The 12,112-nt window shown below is 51.4% G+C and overlaps 1 protein-coding gene across 3 annotated transcripts in view; it reads left to right on the top strand.

Moving 5' to 3' along the window:
- Positions 1-12,112, top strand: part of MYH11 (myosin, heavy chain 11, smooth muscle) — a 121,142-nt gene that overhangs the window by 78,619 nt on the left and 30,411 nt on the right. For all 3 annotated transcript variants that reach the window (XM_015409942.1, XM_015409941.1, XM_015409943.1), the window contains 10 exons: positions 6-120; positions 1,688-1,881; positions 2,768-2,889; positions 4,627-4,696; positions 4,812-4,972; positions 6,024-6,132; positions 6,999-7,130; positions 8,668-8,874; positions 10,357-10,494; positions 11,552-11,847. In XM_015409942.1, the coding sequence (XP_015265428.1) occupies positions 6-120; positions 1,688-1,881; positions 2,768-2,889; positions 4,627-4,696; positions 4,812-4,972; positions 6,024-6,132; positions 6,999-7,130; positions 8,668-8,874; positions 10,357-10,494; positions 11,552-11,847 (1,544 nt within the window). The remainder of the gene's footprint in view (positions 1-5; positions 121-1,687; positions 1,882-2,767; positions 2,890-4,626; positions 4,697-4,811; positions 4,973-6,023; positions 6,133-6,998; positions 7,131-8,667; positions 8,875-10,356; positions 10,495-11,551; positions 11,848-12,112) is intronic.

Genomic DNA, 12,112 nt, shown 5'->3' with positions numbered 1-12,112 from the left:
GGAAGGTCAATTACAACGCGTCCGCCTGGCTGACCAAGAACATGGATCCGCTGAACGATAACGTGACCGCCTTACTCAATCTATCCTCCGAGAAGTTTGTGGCAGACCTTTGGAAAGACGGTATGGGCCGGAAGCATTCTTTTGGTTTCCCTTGCAGCCCATCCTAAGTTCTTGGTCTGGAGAGCTTTCTCTCCAATACCCCTCCTTCCTAAGTACAAGGATACGGGATACCTCGCAGCTATCTGGCACAAGTCATGTTGGCAATGCTCCCTCTAAGCTGTGGAGCCTTGTGAGCAAAAATTCTACTTCGTGAGCTACTACTGGCATTCAAGTTGTGAGCCAGCGATTTGGCTCCTGTATAAATTAGTTTGCTCTTAGCCATCTTTCCTGAGCTGAGACCAAAATGTGTGAGCCGGATGCTAAAAAACTGTGAGCTAGCTCACACTAACTCAGCTTAGAGGGAACACTGCTTGCAAGCAATGCTCCCTCTAAGCTGTGGAGCCTTGTGAGCAAAAATTCTACTTCGTGAGCTACTACTGGCATTCAAGTTGTGAGCCAGCGATTTGGCTCCTGTATAAATTAGTTTGCTCTTAGCCATCTTTCCTGAGCTGAGACCAAAATGTGTGAGCCGGATGCTAAAAAACTGTGAGCTAGCTCACACTAACTCAGCTTAGAGGGAACACTGCCCTCAACACAAATTGCAGCCACACAGCACAGGGGGACTCACCTTTTCAAAGGGCCAAGCTGCTTGGTGCACCTCCAAGCACCGCGAGGGCAGAAGAAAGCTTTCAAACTTCCCTCCCAACCCCGTTTTCGCCTGTGGAAACAGCCACTAGGTGAAGGGTCTACTTTGCCTCTTTCTTGGGCTGCTTGTGTCCTTGGTCCCATGATCCCGACGTATATTAAGTTACGTCAGGGAAACTTACTAAAGAGTAACACTCTGTAACAAATGGTTGGATGCAACATTATGCAATATTATGTAGTTTGTAAAATGGTTATTATTATATATATATATATATCTCCTTTTTTATTGTAATTCTCTCTTATGCCAATAAAGGTTAACTAACAGAGGCTGTGGTCACACGGCAAGCGTGCCGTAATTTGTTCCCGCTGTAGATTTGATCGGGGATTTTTAAAGCGCAACCGCTTGCTTTGCGTGACAATGCTCCAGGCTCTGTCCAGACAGCGGCACTGCCCAAGTGGCGGTGCGGCACAATTTTTTAAAAAAAATTCTTTGCACATCTGCACATGTGCAGATGTGCACATATGTGCGTGCATGCATGCGCACAATGGTGAAAGTTGCAAAAAAAAAAACCCCTACCGGAAGAAGGACATTCAGATGACCTAATAGCAATCATTGTGAGAGATGGCTGTCCAAATAGGCAAAATCGCGGATTCAAAGCGCAAGTACCCGGAAAGTATTTGATTTTTTTGGTGTCGGAAAACTCGCTAGGGAACCGGGAGGATCGTGCGAGTGAGCCCACTTCATTGCAGGAGACAGATGTGGGTGTCTGATCAGCAATTTTAAATGCGAGAGGGAACAGCGGTGAAACCTGATCAAAATGACCATGTGACCACAGCCTAACACACACGTGATCCCAGGGCACGTGGAGCACAAGGAAGGGGCAGGGAGGAGGTGGGGAGGATTTGGAGGTGTCCCTGAAATCCACTTGGTTGGTGTTTTCAGTGGACCGGATTGTGGGGCTGGACCAGATGGCGAAGATGACGGAGAGCTCCCTCCCGAGCGCTTCCAAGACCAAAAAGGGCATGTTCCGGACAGTCGGGCAGCTGTACAAGGAGCAGCTGACCAAGCTGATGACCACCCTGAGGAACACGAGCCCAAACTTCGTCCGCTGCATTATCCCAAACCACGAGAAAAGGGTAAGGTGCTTGGGGCGGCCACAGCATCTTTGCCGCTGGTCTGGCCGAATGTGGCTGGTTCCGTCGCGTGTCCGCACCACAGTCTTTTTATTTTCCTGGGACTTCTTGTGCTGGGCGGGTGAGCTTGGGGATCTCTAACTTTAATAATAATAATAATAAAAAAAAACAACCTGAATTCTCAGAATCCCTGCGTTAAACTACAACTCCCAGGAGTCCTTGGGAGAAGCCATGGCACTTAAAAGAGGTCTAAAGCTGTGGTGGAGTTTGTAGGACAGAAAAGGTCCTAATGATGCAAACCACACATCCTTCCACGCAGGGGTCATTTCGTAGAAAAAGAGGTGCAGGGACTCATTAGCATAACTTATTTGCATATGCCCCACACCCCCTGACATCACCGGAAGTGTGTCAGAAGGCAACACCTACCGCTCAGGCTCCACTGGTCTGTTTTGGATTGCTAGCTAGTGTGTGGGGGGGAACGTGCAGATCTGTCCTTGCAGAGGAGGGAGAGCTTGTACCTGAATAAAACTTGGTCTTAAAGGTGAGGGAGAGCTTGTACCTGAAGGCGGGCCAGGGAGGGGGCTCTGCAACTTACCTGGCTGCTTCTTGCTCCTCGTGGCCCAATTGAGGGCTGCTAGGAGTAGGGGATGGGGCTTGTTGCATGTGCCCGCCCCCTGGGCTCCTTACTGCCGGAGCTCCGCTCCTGTGCGCTCCCGCAGGGGCTTTTGAAAGGGGGTGGAATGTATCTTTTCCTTCCTTCCTTCCTTCCTTCCTTCCTTCCTTCCTTCCTTCCTTCCTTCCTTCCTTCCTTCCTTCCTTCCTTCCTTCCTTCCCTGTTTGCTGAATGACCATTGTAAAGTAAAAGGGTTCGTTCTCCCCCTTTTTGCAGTCAGGGAAACTGGATGCCCACTTGGTCCTGGAACAGCTCCGGTGTAACGGTGTCTTGGAGGGGATCCGGATCTGCCGCCAGGGCTTCCCTAACAGAATTGTCTTCCAGGAGTTCCGCCAGCGGTAAGACCTTCTTAGGGTGGGTCTTGGGTGCGGAATTCCCCAGCTGGGACCTGGGCTCAGGAGGTCAAGTGATCGGTCACAGAGTTGGGTTGTTGGAGGAGTCCGCAGCCGTCTGACTCTTCGGTGGGACATTTGTTTATTTATTCAGGACATTTATAGACCTGCCTCTGTCCCAGAAAACTGGGACCCAAAAACACGATACACCATCAAAACAGCAAAGAATAACCATGGGCTTGGGTGGGAAGACTCTCCCTTCTGACCAAAATAGCGACATTTTTCCTTCGCTGAAGGAAGACTTTTCTCCCAACCGAAAAGTCATTCTTCATGGGGAGAGGCCTTTCCCCCTTAAAGGACGTCCGTTGTAGCAGAAGACATTTGTAGGATCCAACCCCGTTCAAGTAGCCAACGATAGCAAAGTTAGTCCAGGCAGCTGGCTGCCAGGGGGTTAAAAACCCTCACCCAGATTAGCCAAACTGCTTAAAAATTTCAGGCTCACGTCCCTCCAAAACTATGGAAGAGAACCAGTTTGTTGTAGTGGTTAAGAGCACGGACTCTAATCTGGGAGAATCTCGATTCCCCGCTCCTCCACATGCAGCTGCTGGGGTGACCTTGGGTCAGTCACAAGTTCTCTCAGGGCTATTCTCTCACAGGCAGTCCTCGGAAGAGCTCTCTCGACCCCACCGACCTCACCGGGTTTCTCTTGTGGGGAAGGGAAGGAGATTGTAAGCTGCTCTGAGACTCCTTCTGGTAGTGAAGGGCAGGGTATAAATCCAGTCTCTTCTCTCTCCTTCTTCTTCTTGTCCACATCTTCTAATGTCCTCTAGAGAGCCCACAAACTGTCCTCTCATGTTCATACCCTCGCAGGGCTTGGAGCTGCCAGAAGGTATGGCGGACCGAGCGTGGTAACGTGTGGGTGGCCAGGCAGTGAAAGCAGAGGTCCCGATTCCCTGGAAGATCTCCTTGAAATAACAGCATCCCTTGCTTTTGAGGCACACCTGGAATGCATCGTATAACTAGAGTTTGGGGATGCGGAGAATCGGGGTGGGGAGAAACAGGCTTTGGCTGACTTACAGTGGGAAGGAAGGCAGCTCAGCAGCTCAAGTGGGACTGGCAGAACCAAAAAGCTTTGGGCAGCATCCACAGGAGGGTCCTTTGAATCGCCGGAGTGCAGAATGAGAGTTGTGGGTCCACATGACATTTTAACTGCAGTCCTAACACACACACACACACACACACACACACACACACACACACACACACCCAATCTCATTGAATGGTGAACTTGGAAAGGATTAAGTCTACTTCAGATGGCACTGTCAAAGTATTTCATTGTGCTTAACCTCTCAATGGCCGATCCCCACAAAGCACTATTTTCAAAGAGAAAATGAGCAGGCACGAACAGGTAACTTCCTTGTTAAATGCAAGGGAAGCTGTTGTGGGGTGTGTGTGTGCAGAACTGGGGTTGGGGTGGGGTGCTCAGGTGCTACCTGATGTGGCCTGCAGGGCAGAGCATGGGGGCTGTACTCACCGCCTCTGCCCCAAAAGTTCGCCACAAGCCACCTCTGAAAAGAGGTGGGATGACACCACAGAAAACATAAGAATGCAATGGATTGACTACAGTCATTTTATTAAAGGAACGAGTGAGCAGTTAATGGCAGTTCCAGATTAAATGACGCTGAAAAAGATTGTCGACTGCGAGTGGAGTTAATGCATTCTGTTTTTTCGTCTCCTCCGTAGCTATGAAATTCTCGCCGCAAATGCGATTCCGAAGGGATTTATGGATGGGAAGCAGGCGTGCTTCCTGATGGTGAGTGGCGACGATTCGTCGTCTGTTTCTCTGCACCCTGCTTCGTTTTGCCTGCGCGACTGGACTGCTTCCACGTTCCCCCGGCATCTCAGGACTTTCCTTCCCCTCCCCGTAGATCAAAGCCTTGGAACTGGACCCCAACCTGTACCGGATCGGGCAGAGCAAGATCTTCTTCCGAACCGGCGTCCTGGCCCACCTGGAAGAGGAACGGGACCTGAAGATCACGGACGTCATAATCACCTTCCAGGCCCAGAGCCGGGGTTATCTGGCCAGGAAGTAAGGCGGGCTCTCTGGAATGTGGAGTGGGATTTCGGGCAAGGCGGGACCCTTCAGCCATATCTGGGGTGGTGTGTGCAGTCCCTCGACCTCAGACACACAGTCCAAGACCCAGAATTGTGGGCCTATCGGCCCGGTGTCATATAAACCATGTGTCAGGGGTCCCCAACCTTTTTGAGTCTGTGGGCACCTTTGGAATTCCAGCACAGTGTGGTGAGCGCAGCCTCAAAATGGCTGCCACAAAATGGCTGCCGCACGAGGTGCAGTGAGTCACAAAATGGCTGCCGCCGCTTCCCTTCAGTCCCACAGTGAAGCTCCTTGTGCCGTGGGGGGCAGCTGCTGACAAAGCAACGTTTTCAAAAAACCAATCAAATCTCCAGTGGCCAATCAGAAGCCTTGCTGGGCAAAAGCCCCAGCCGAACCCACCCATTCTCTAAAAACAGTTGGCGGTTGCCAGGAAAGGCATCACCACGCTGGGAACTAGGGTTGCTAGATTCCCCCCTGGGCACCGGCAGGGGACGGCTGGGGGCATAAGGGTACCAGATCCGGGTTGGGAAACTCCTGGAGATTTGGGGACGGGGCCTGCGGAGGACAGGGACCACAGTGGGGTACAATGCCACAGAGTCCACCCTCCGGAGCATCCATGGTCTCCAGGGGAACTGGTGTCTGTGGTCTGGAGAGGAGCTGTAACCCCAGCCACCCGTAAGGATAGTCTCACAGGGTAGCCATGTTGGTTCCTAAGGTGCTGCCGGGCTCAGATCTCACCCATGAGAAGACAAAGACCGAAAGCGCACCCGACATGGTGGGAAGGGGGAGCATCTCCACGTGGAGACTGCCTTTGCTTTTGCGTTCGCGGTGGCAACGAGAGGGAAATGGGGAGTCACCCCTCCCCCCTTCCGAAAGCCACCTACGGCTACCTCAGCGCGACTTCTTTCCACGCTCTGGCGCATAAGGCGTCCTCGCGTCGTGGGACCCGGGCTGTGCTTCTGCGGCTGGGTCGGGGCCCCGTGGTCAGCGCCCCCAAAACAGCCGTGGCGTGTCTCCTTTGCAGAGCCTTCGCCAAGAGGCAGCAGCAGCTGACGGCCATGAAGGTCATCCAGCGGAACTGCGCCGCTTACCTGAAGCTGAGGAACTGGCAGTGGTGGCGACTCTTCACCAAAGTAAGGGCTTCCCGGGCGGGCTGTTTGTGGGGCTGCCCTTGGAGACTGCCTGAGAGCCTCGGCTGGTACCAAAGTGCCTCCTGGCTGACCTGAGAGATCAAATCTCTTCTGCACTTTCTGGGCCGGCTCCCCATCCGCTGCAAAGCACAAGTCAAACCCTCAGCCAGTTTGGTGTCGTGGTTCAGTGCACGGAATCTAATCTGGGAGAGCCGGGTTTGATTCCCCCACTCCTTCACTTGCAGCTGCTGGATGACCTTGGACAAGCCATAGTTCTGTCAGAGCCTTTCTGAAAAGAGCAGTCCTCGAGAGAGAGCTCTCTCAGCCCCACCGACCTCACAGGGTGTCTGTTGTGGGGAGGGAAAGGAGATTGTCAGCCGCTCTGAGACTCTGAGTGAAAGGCGGGGTATAAATCCTCTTCCTCCTCCTCCTCCTCCTCCTCCTCTCCTCCTCCTCCTCCCAACAATGCCCACACCCAAAGGGGTGCGGAGGTGCAGTCAGAATTCCTCCTTCTTGGGGACTCCCCAAAGCCCCGGCCTGCACATTCGGCAACCTTAGCATTCGGTTTTAAGCCAACAGAGGGTCGGAGGGGCTGTTCTTTGTCTTTCGACGTATTCTAGCAGAGAAAATTGTAATGTTGCTTGTGGAGGATGAGGTGGGTCAGCCATTCACCGGTGTCCGACAGATGTGGTGCAAGAGAAGGAATGGGGTCCCCCGCAAGAAGCCCCTCTGCTTCTGTTCCCTGGGAGGGCAGCCAGTTGATGCCCTCTGGAAATCCAAGTCTCTGGGGTGTTTTTTTTTATTTTGAGCTGGTGGTTTGGCCTGCCAGGAAAAACTTGAGGAAACCGCTCCAAATCCTTCTCTTCTAGGTGAAGCCGCTGCTGCAGGTCACACGCCAAGAAGAAGAAATGCAGGCCAAAGATGACGAGCTCAAGTCAGTGAAGGAGAGGCAAATGAAGGCAGAGAGTGAGCTGAAGGAGCTGGAACAGAAGCACAACCAGGTGCGGGTGTGGGCATGAGAGTTCTTCTGCCCCTGCGCGTAAACGAGGAGAGGATGGGGCTGCCATGGAGCAAAAGGACTCATATTTTCCTTTACTTAAAAGTACTTCTAATTCAAGTAAAGTCTGACGATCCCCCTGCTGTAGCCCTTTTCATTGCAGAGTTATAAGGGGAAAGATGCAGTGAGTACCTTTCCCCTTATCTCTCTGCAATGAAAAAGGCTTTAAAAAAAGAAGAAAGAAAGCTGGGCAAATATAGGGACAGCAGAACACCATAATGTTATAGCACTATAAAACTCTAGCTACTATCAGTTTTGTTAGAAATAAAAAGCCCTATGTTAGAGAGGAGAAATGGTGGCTGTGGGGGGGTCCGAGGCAAGGGAAGTGTGGGGAAAACAGCTATGTGGATTCCCTCTTGACACTGCAACTGCTACATTCACAGCAGCAACAAGAGCTACATGAAGAATTTTCTCCGTGTGGAAGCAGCCTTACTCTGAGTATTGTGTTTTGTAAATGGGTTATACTGTAGCTACACCTTTCCCCTTATATCTCTGTGATGAAAAGGGCTAAAGATTTCTTTTTTTAAGAAAGCTGGAGAGATTGTGGCACCAGAGCACCATAATGTTATAACGCTATAGCAATCTAGCTATCAATGTTTTTTTTGTTTTAAAAAAAGCCCTCTATTAGAGGTGAAAATAGGGGCTGTGGGGGGCCGGCAAGGAAAGTGTGGGGGAAACTCCTGTGTGAATGCTTCAGGACCGCTCCAAGCTACGTGGAAAATTTTCTCTGTGTGCGAGCAGCCTTAATCTGGTTTTATTGTAAATGGAAGTTGACATTATGTAGCTGCAGGATCCTGTCTCAGATATTTTGTGCTGGGAACCCCAGAGTTTGTCATCTTCTCTGCAGCCTTTTCTAGGGCAGTGTAGAGAATGGGTAGTTTGCCTTTCCCCCCTCCAGATATAACATTTTTTGTTTTGAGAGAACTAGAATACAAAGTTGCATAAAATACATCTTACAGAAATATTATACAACAGCGGGAGCAACACCATTAAAACATAAACCTCTGAAATGTTCAAAAATAGGTAGACAAGAATTTGTAAGCCAAGCCAAACGAAGAAAACATATGAATTTACAAAACAAGTACAGAACTAGTATATTCTCGCATTTAAACACGGGTTAGGAGCATCAATAGTTCTAAAGACTAAAATTTGTAAGTCAAGTCAAATAGAGGAAAATGTATACATTTTGAAGACCGGTATAGAACCAGTATATTCTCATAAGAACAACAACAACAAAAGGGTAGTTGCCCAAACTTCTGTTTGTCTGGACATTCTGGTTGGCATAAAAGGGGTAACCTCAAACGTGAGCATTGCCTCAGTTTTGACCGTTGCCTCAGTTTTGACCGTTGCCTCAGTTTTAACCATTGCCCTCAGTTTTGACCGTTGCCCTCAGTTTTGACTGTTGCCCTCAGTTTTGACCACTGCCTCAGTTTTGACCACTGCCTCAGTTTTGACCGTTTCGTTCTGCGTTTTGTGCGTAGCTGTGCGAGGAAAAGAACCTTCTCCAAGAGCAGCTCCAGGCCGAGACGGAGCTGTACGCTGAGGCGGAGGAGATGCGGATCCGCCTGGCCGCCAAGAAGCAGGAGCTGGAGGAAATCCTGCATGAGATGGAGGCCCGGATCGAGGAGGAGGAAGAGCACAGCCAGCAGCTGCAGGCAGAGAAGAAGAAGATGGCGCAGCAGATGCTGGTAACCCAACGCTGCTTGGCTGAGGGCAGATGCCGGGGGCTGGTTCTCCGGCCAAACGTCCCACACAGACACCTGGGGCGATGTGTTGGAAGGGCTTGACTTCCTTTTGGTTGTCAGGTAGCCCCTAGCCACTGGCAGGGGATGAGAGGGTAGGGCTGCAAGATCCAGGTTAGGAAACTCCTGGAGATTTGGGGGTGGAGGCTGGGGAGGACAGCTTTAATGTCAGGAGCTCAGAAAGTAGAATTTTTGCTCACAAGACTCCACAGCTTAGAGGGAGCATTGCTTGCAAGTAGTGTTCCCTCTAAGCTGAGTTAGTGTGAGCTAGCTCACCTTTTTTAGCCTCCGGCTCACACATTTTTGTCTTAGCTCAGAAAGGATGTGGCTCCAGAGCAAACTAATTTACGCAGTAGCCCAATCCCTCTCTCACAACTTTAATGCCAGACGCTCACAAAGTAGGATTTTTGCTCACAAGACTCCACAGCTTAGAGGGAGCATCGCTTGCAAGCAGTGTTCCCTCTAAGCTGAGTTAGTGTGAGCTAGCTCACAGTTTTTTAGCCTCCGGCTCACACATTTTTGTCTTAGCTCAGAAAGGATGTGGCTCCAGAACAAACTAATTTACGCAATAGCCCAATCCCTCGCTCACAACTTTAATGCCAGACGCTCACAAAGTAGGTTTTTTTCTCACAAGACTCCACAGCTTAGAGGGAGCATGGGGGGACGGGACGGAGAAGTGGGGCGGGGCTTGAGAGAAGTGCCCGGAGCAGGTATTAGCTAGACACTTCTGAAGTGGTAAGGAGCTGCGGTGGCTCAAGTGGTTAAGACGCTGAACTGCAGGCTGTGGAAGGTCGGTAGTTCAGCAGTTCAAGACCCGAGTGTGCTGCATGACGGAGTGAGCTCCCGTCTCTAGTTCCAGCTCCTGCCAACCTAGCAGTTCGAAAGCAAGAAATTGCAACTAGATAAATAGGTACCACTTTGGTGGGAAGGGAACAGCGTTCCGTGCGCCTTGGTGTTTAGTCATGCCGGCCACATGACCACAGAAACGTCTTCGGACAGCGCTGGCTCTTCGGCTTTGAAACGGAGATGAGCACCGCAACCCTAGAGTCGGATTCGACTGGCTTTCGAGCAAGGGAGACCTTTACCTTTACCTCTGAAGTGGTGGTCACACACCCGTGAGGACTAGAGGCTTGCTTTCTTCTTAGCATGGCTCCGAAACATTTTGTGGCCTGCAGTACCAGCCGCGGCCCTGCGAGCACTGGAGCTGTGCCCCTGGTCTCCTACAGCAGTGCAAATCACGCTCTCGGACGGCCGATGCTTCCTTGGCGTCTGCTTTCTCTGACCGCTCGGTTTGCCTCTGGGATCCCGAATTCCGGCCTGCCCTTGGGAGGTTCCCACCTGCACGTGCTGAAAAAAACCAGCTGTCCCTCTGCTTTGAGGGGTGTTATTTCCCTCAGGCGGATCCATATCTTCTGCCCCCTCTCTCAGGAACTGGAGGAACAGCTGGAAGAAGAAGAAGCGGCCAGGCAGAAGCTGCAGCTTGAGAAGGTCACGGCTGAAGCGAAGATTAAGAAACTGGATGATGACCTCTTGATGATGGAGGATCAGAACATCAAGCTGTCCAAGGTGTGTGTGTGTGTGTGTGTGTTGCAGTGCCCCCTGCCCTGGTTTCCAGAACCAGGGCAAGCCCGGGCAGGATCCCACACTGGAGATCTGCAGTGAGTTAAACGCTGTGGCCTTCCCAGAAGGGCTGGCAAAACCCAGCAAAGGGGGGGGGGAGCGCAGGATCAAGATGGGGCGCAATTAGTGGGACCCACCGGTATTGTGAGTAAGGGCGGCTGAGAGATTCTTCACTTGGACCAAGCCTACCCTGCAAACTGCCACCGCTCCACAGGGATTCGAACCTGGATTCCGAGTGGGGCTGAAGTTCTCAGTGCAGAAAGAAAAGCCATTGAGCCGATAGAAAAGCTGTGACCAGGATAGATCTCTAAACTGCAAGCTGTGTCCGCCACTTTAGGTGACAGTTCTCTGCTGCTGCAAGTTCATCACTTCTGTCAGCCGAAGTGACAATTCTGAGAACAAGCCGGCAGGTGGGGGGTGAGGACTTCTGCAGTCAAGAAAGTAACACTTAGGCAGGAAAATGCTCTGAAAGGAGACCAGTTTCTTGACACAGAGTTAGAAGGGATCCTAGAGGTCACCTACTCCAACCCCCTTGCTCAGTGCGGGAATCAGTCAACTACGGCACCCCGCTCTGCTTAAAGGAGCACATGCCTTTAAAAAGTTTTTTTTAATGATCGAAATAAGCATCTACAGGAGAAATTCTTGAGGGGCTGTGCCTTTAAGAAAGGGGGCGGAGTCCCCCAAAGCCCCACCGTAGCTATGGGCAGTGTTCCCTCTAAGTTGAGTCAGTGTGAGCCAGCTCACTGTATTTTAGCCTCCGGCTCACACATTTTTCTCTTAGCTCAGGAAGGGGTGGCTCCAGAGCAAACTAAGTTATGCAAGAGCCAAATCGGTCACTCACAACTTTAATGCCAGCGGCTCACAAAGGAGAGTTTTTGCTCACAAGACTCCACGGCTTAGAGGGAGCACGCTACAGTCCTGCTCTCCAGGAATTTTCTAGTTTGCATACATGATGGGCCTGGGTTTCCGGCTCTAACGAAGTGCCGTTTCTCTTTGGACGCAGGAAAGAAAACTTATGGAGGAACGGATAAGTGACCTCACAACCAACCTGGCGGAAGAGGAGGAGAAGGCCAAAAACCTGACCAAGCTGAAGAACAAGCACGAGTCGATGATCTCGGAGCTGGAGGTCCGGCTGAAGAAGGAAGAGAAAGGCCGGCAGGAGCTGGAGAAGATGAAGAGGAAACTCGAGGGGGATGCCAGCGACCTCCACGAGCAGATCGCCGACCTCCAGGCCCAGATAGCCGAGCTGAAGATGCAGCTGGCCAAGAAGGAGGAGGAGCTCCAGGCGGCCTTGGCCAGGTGGGCCGCGGAGACGGGTGGCGAAGGGTGTGGGGACGAACGCCGCACCCAGCAAACCCCACGTGCCCCTCAGGGCAGATCTGTGCCTGCCGTTAAACTTTAAAAATTTTGATTTTATTCAGGGGTCATTTCGTAGAAAAAGAGGTGCAGGAGCTCGTTATCATAATTTATTAGCATAACTTATTTGCATATGCCACACCCCCTGACATCACCAGAAGTGTGTCAGAGGGCAACACCCACCGCTCAGGCTCCACTGGACTGTTTT

Source organism: Gekko japonicus, unplaced genomic scaffold, assembly GCF_001447785.1.
Source record: "Gekko japonicus isolate JY-2015 unplaced genomic scaffold, Gekko_japonicus_V1.1 scaffold78, whole genome shotgun sequence".
In the NCBI taxonomy this organism is placed as follows: Eukaryota; Metazoa; Chordata; class Lepidosauria; order Squamata; family Gekkonidae; genus Gekko; species Gekko japonicus.
Note: the sequence above shows the minus strand (reverse complement) of the source record. Positions and strands in the feature narration are given on the sequence as shown.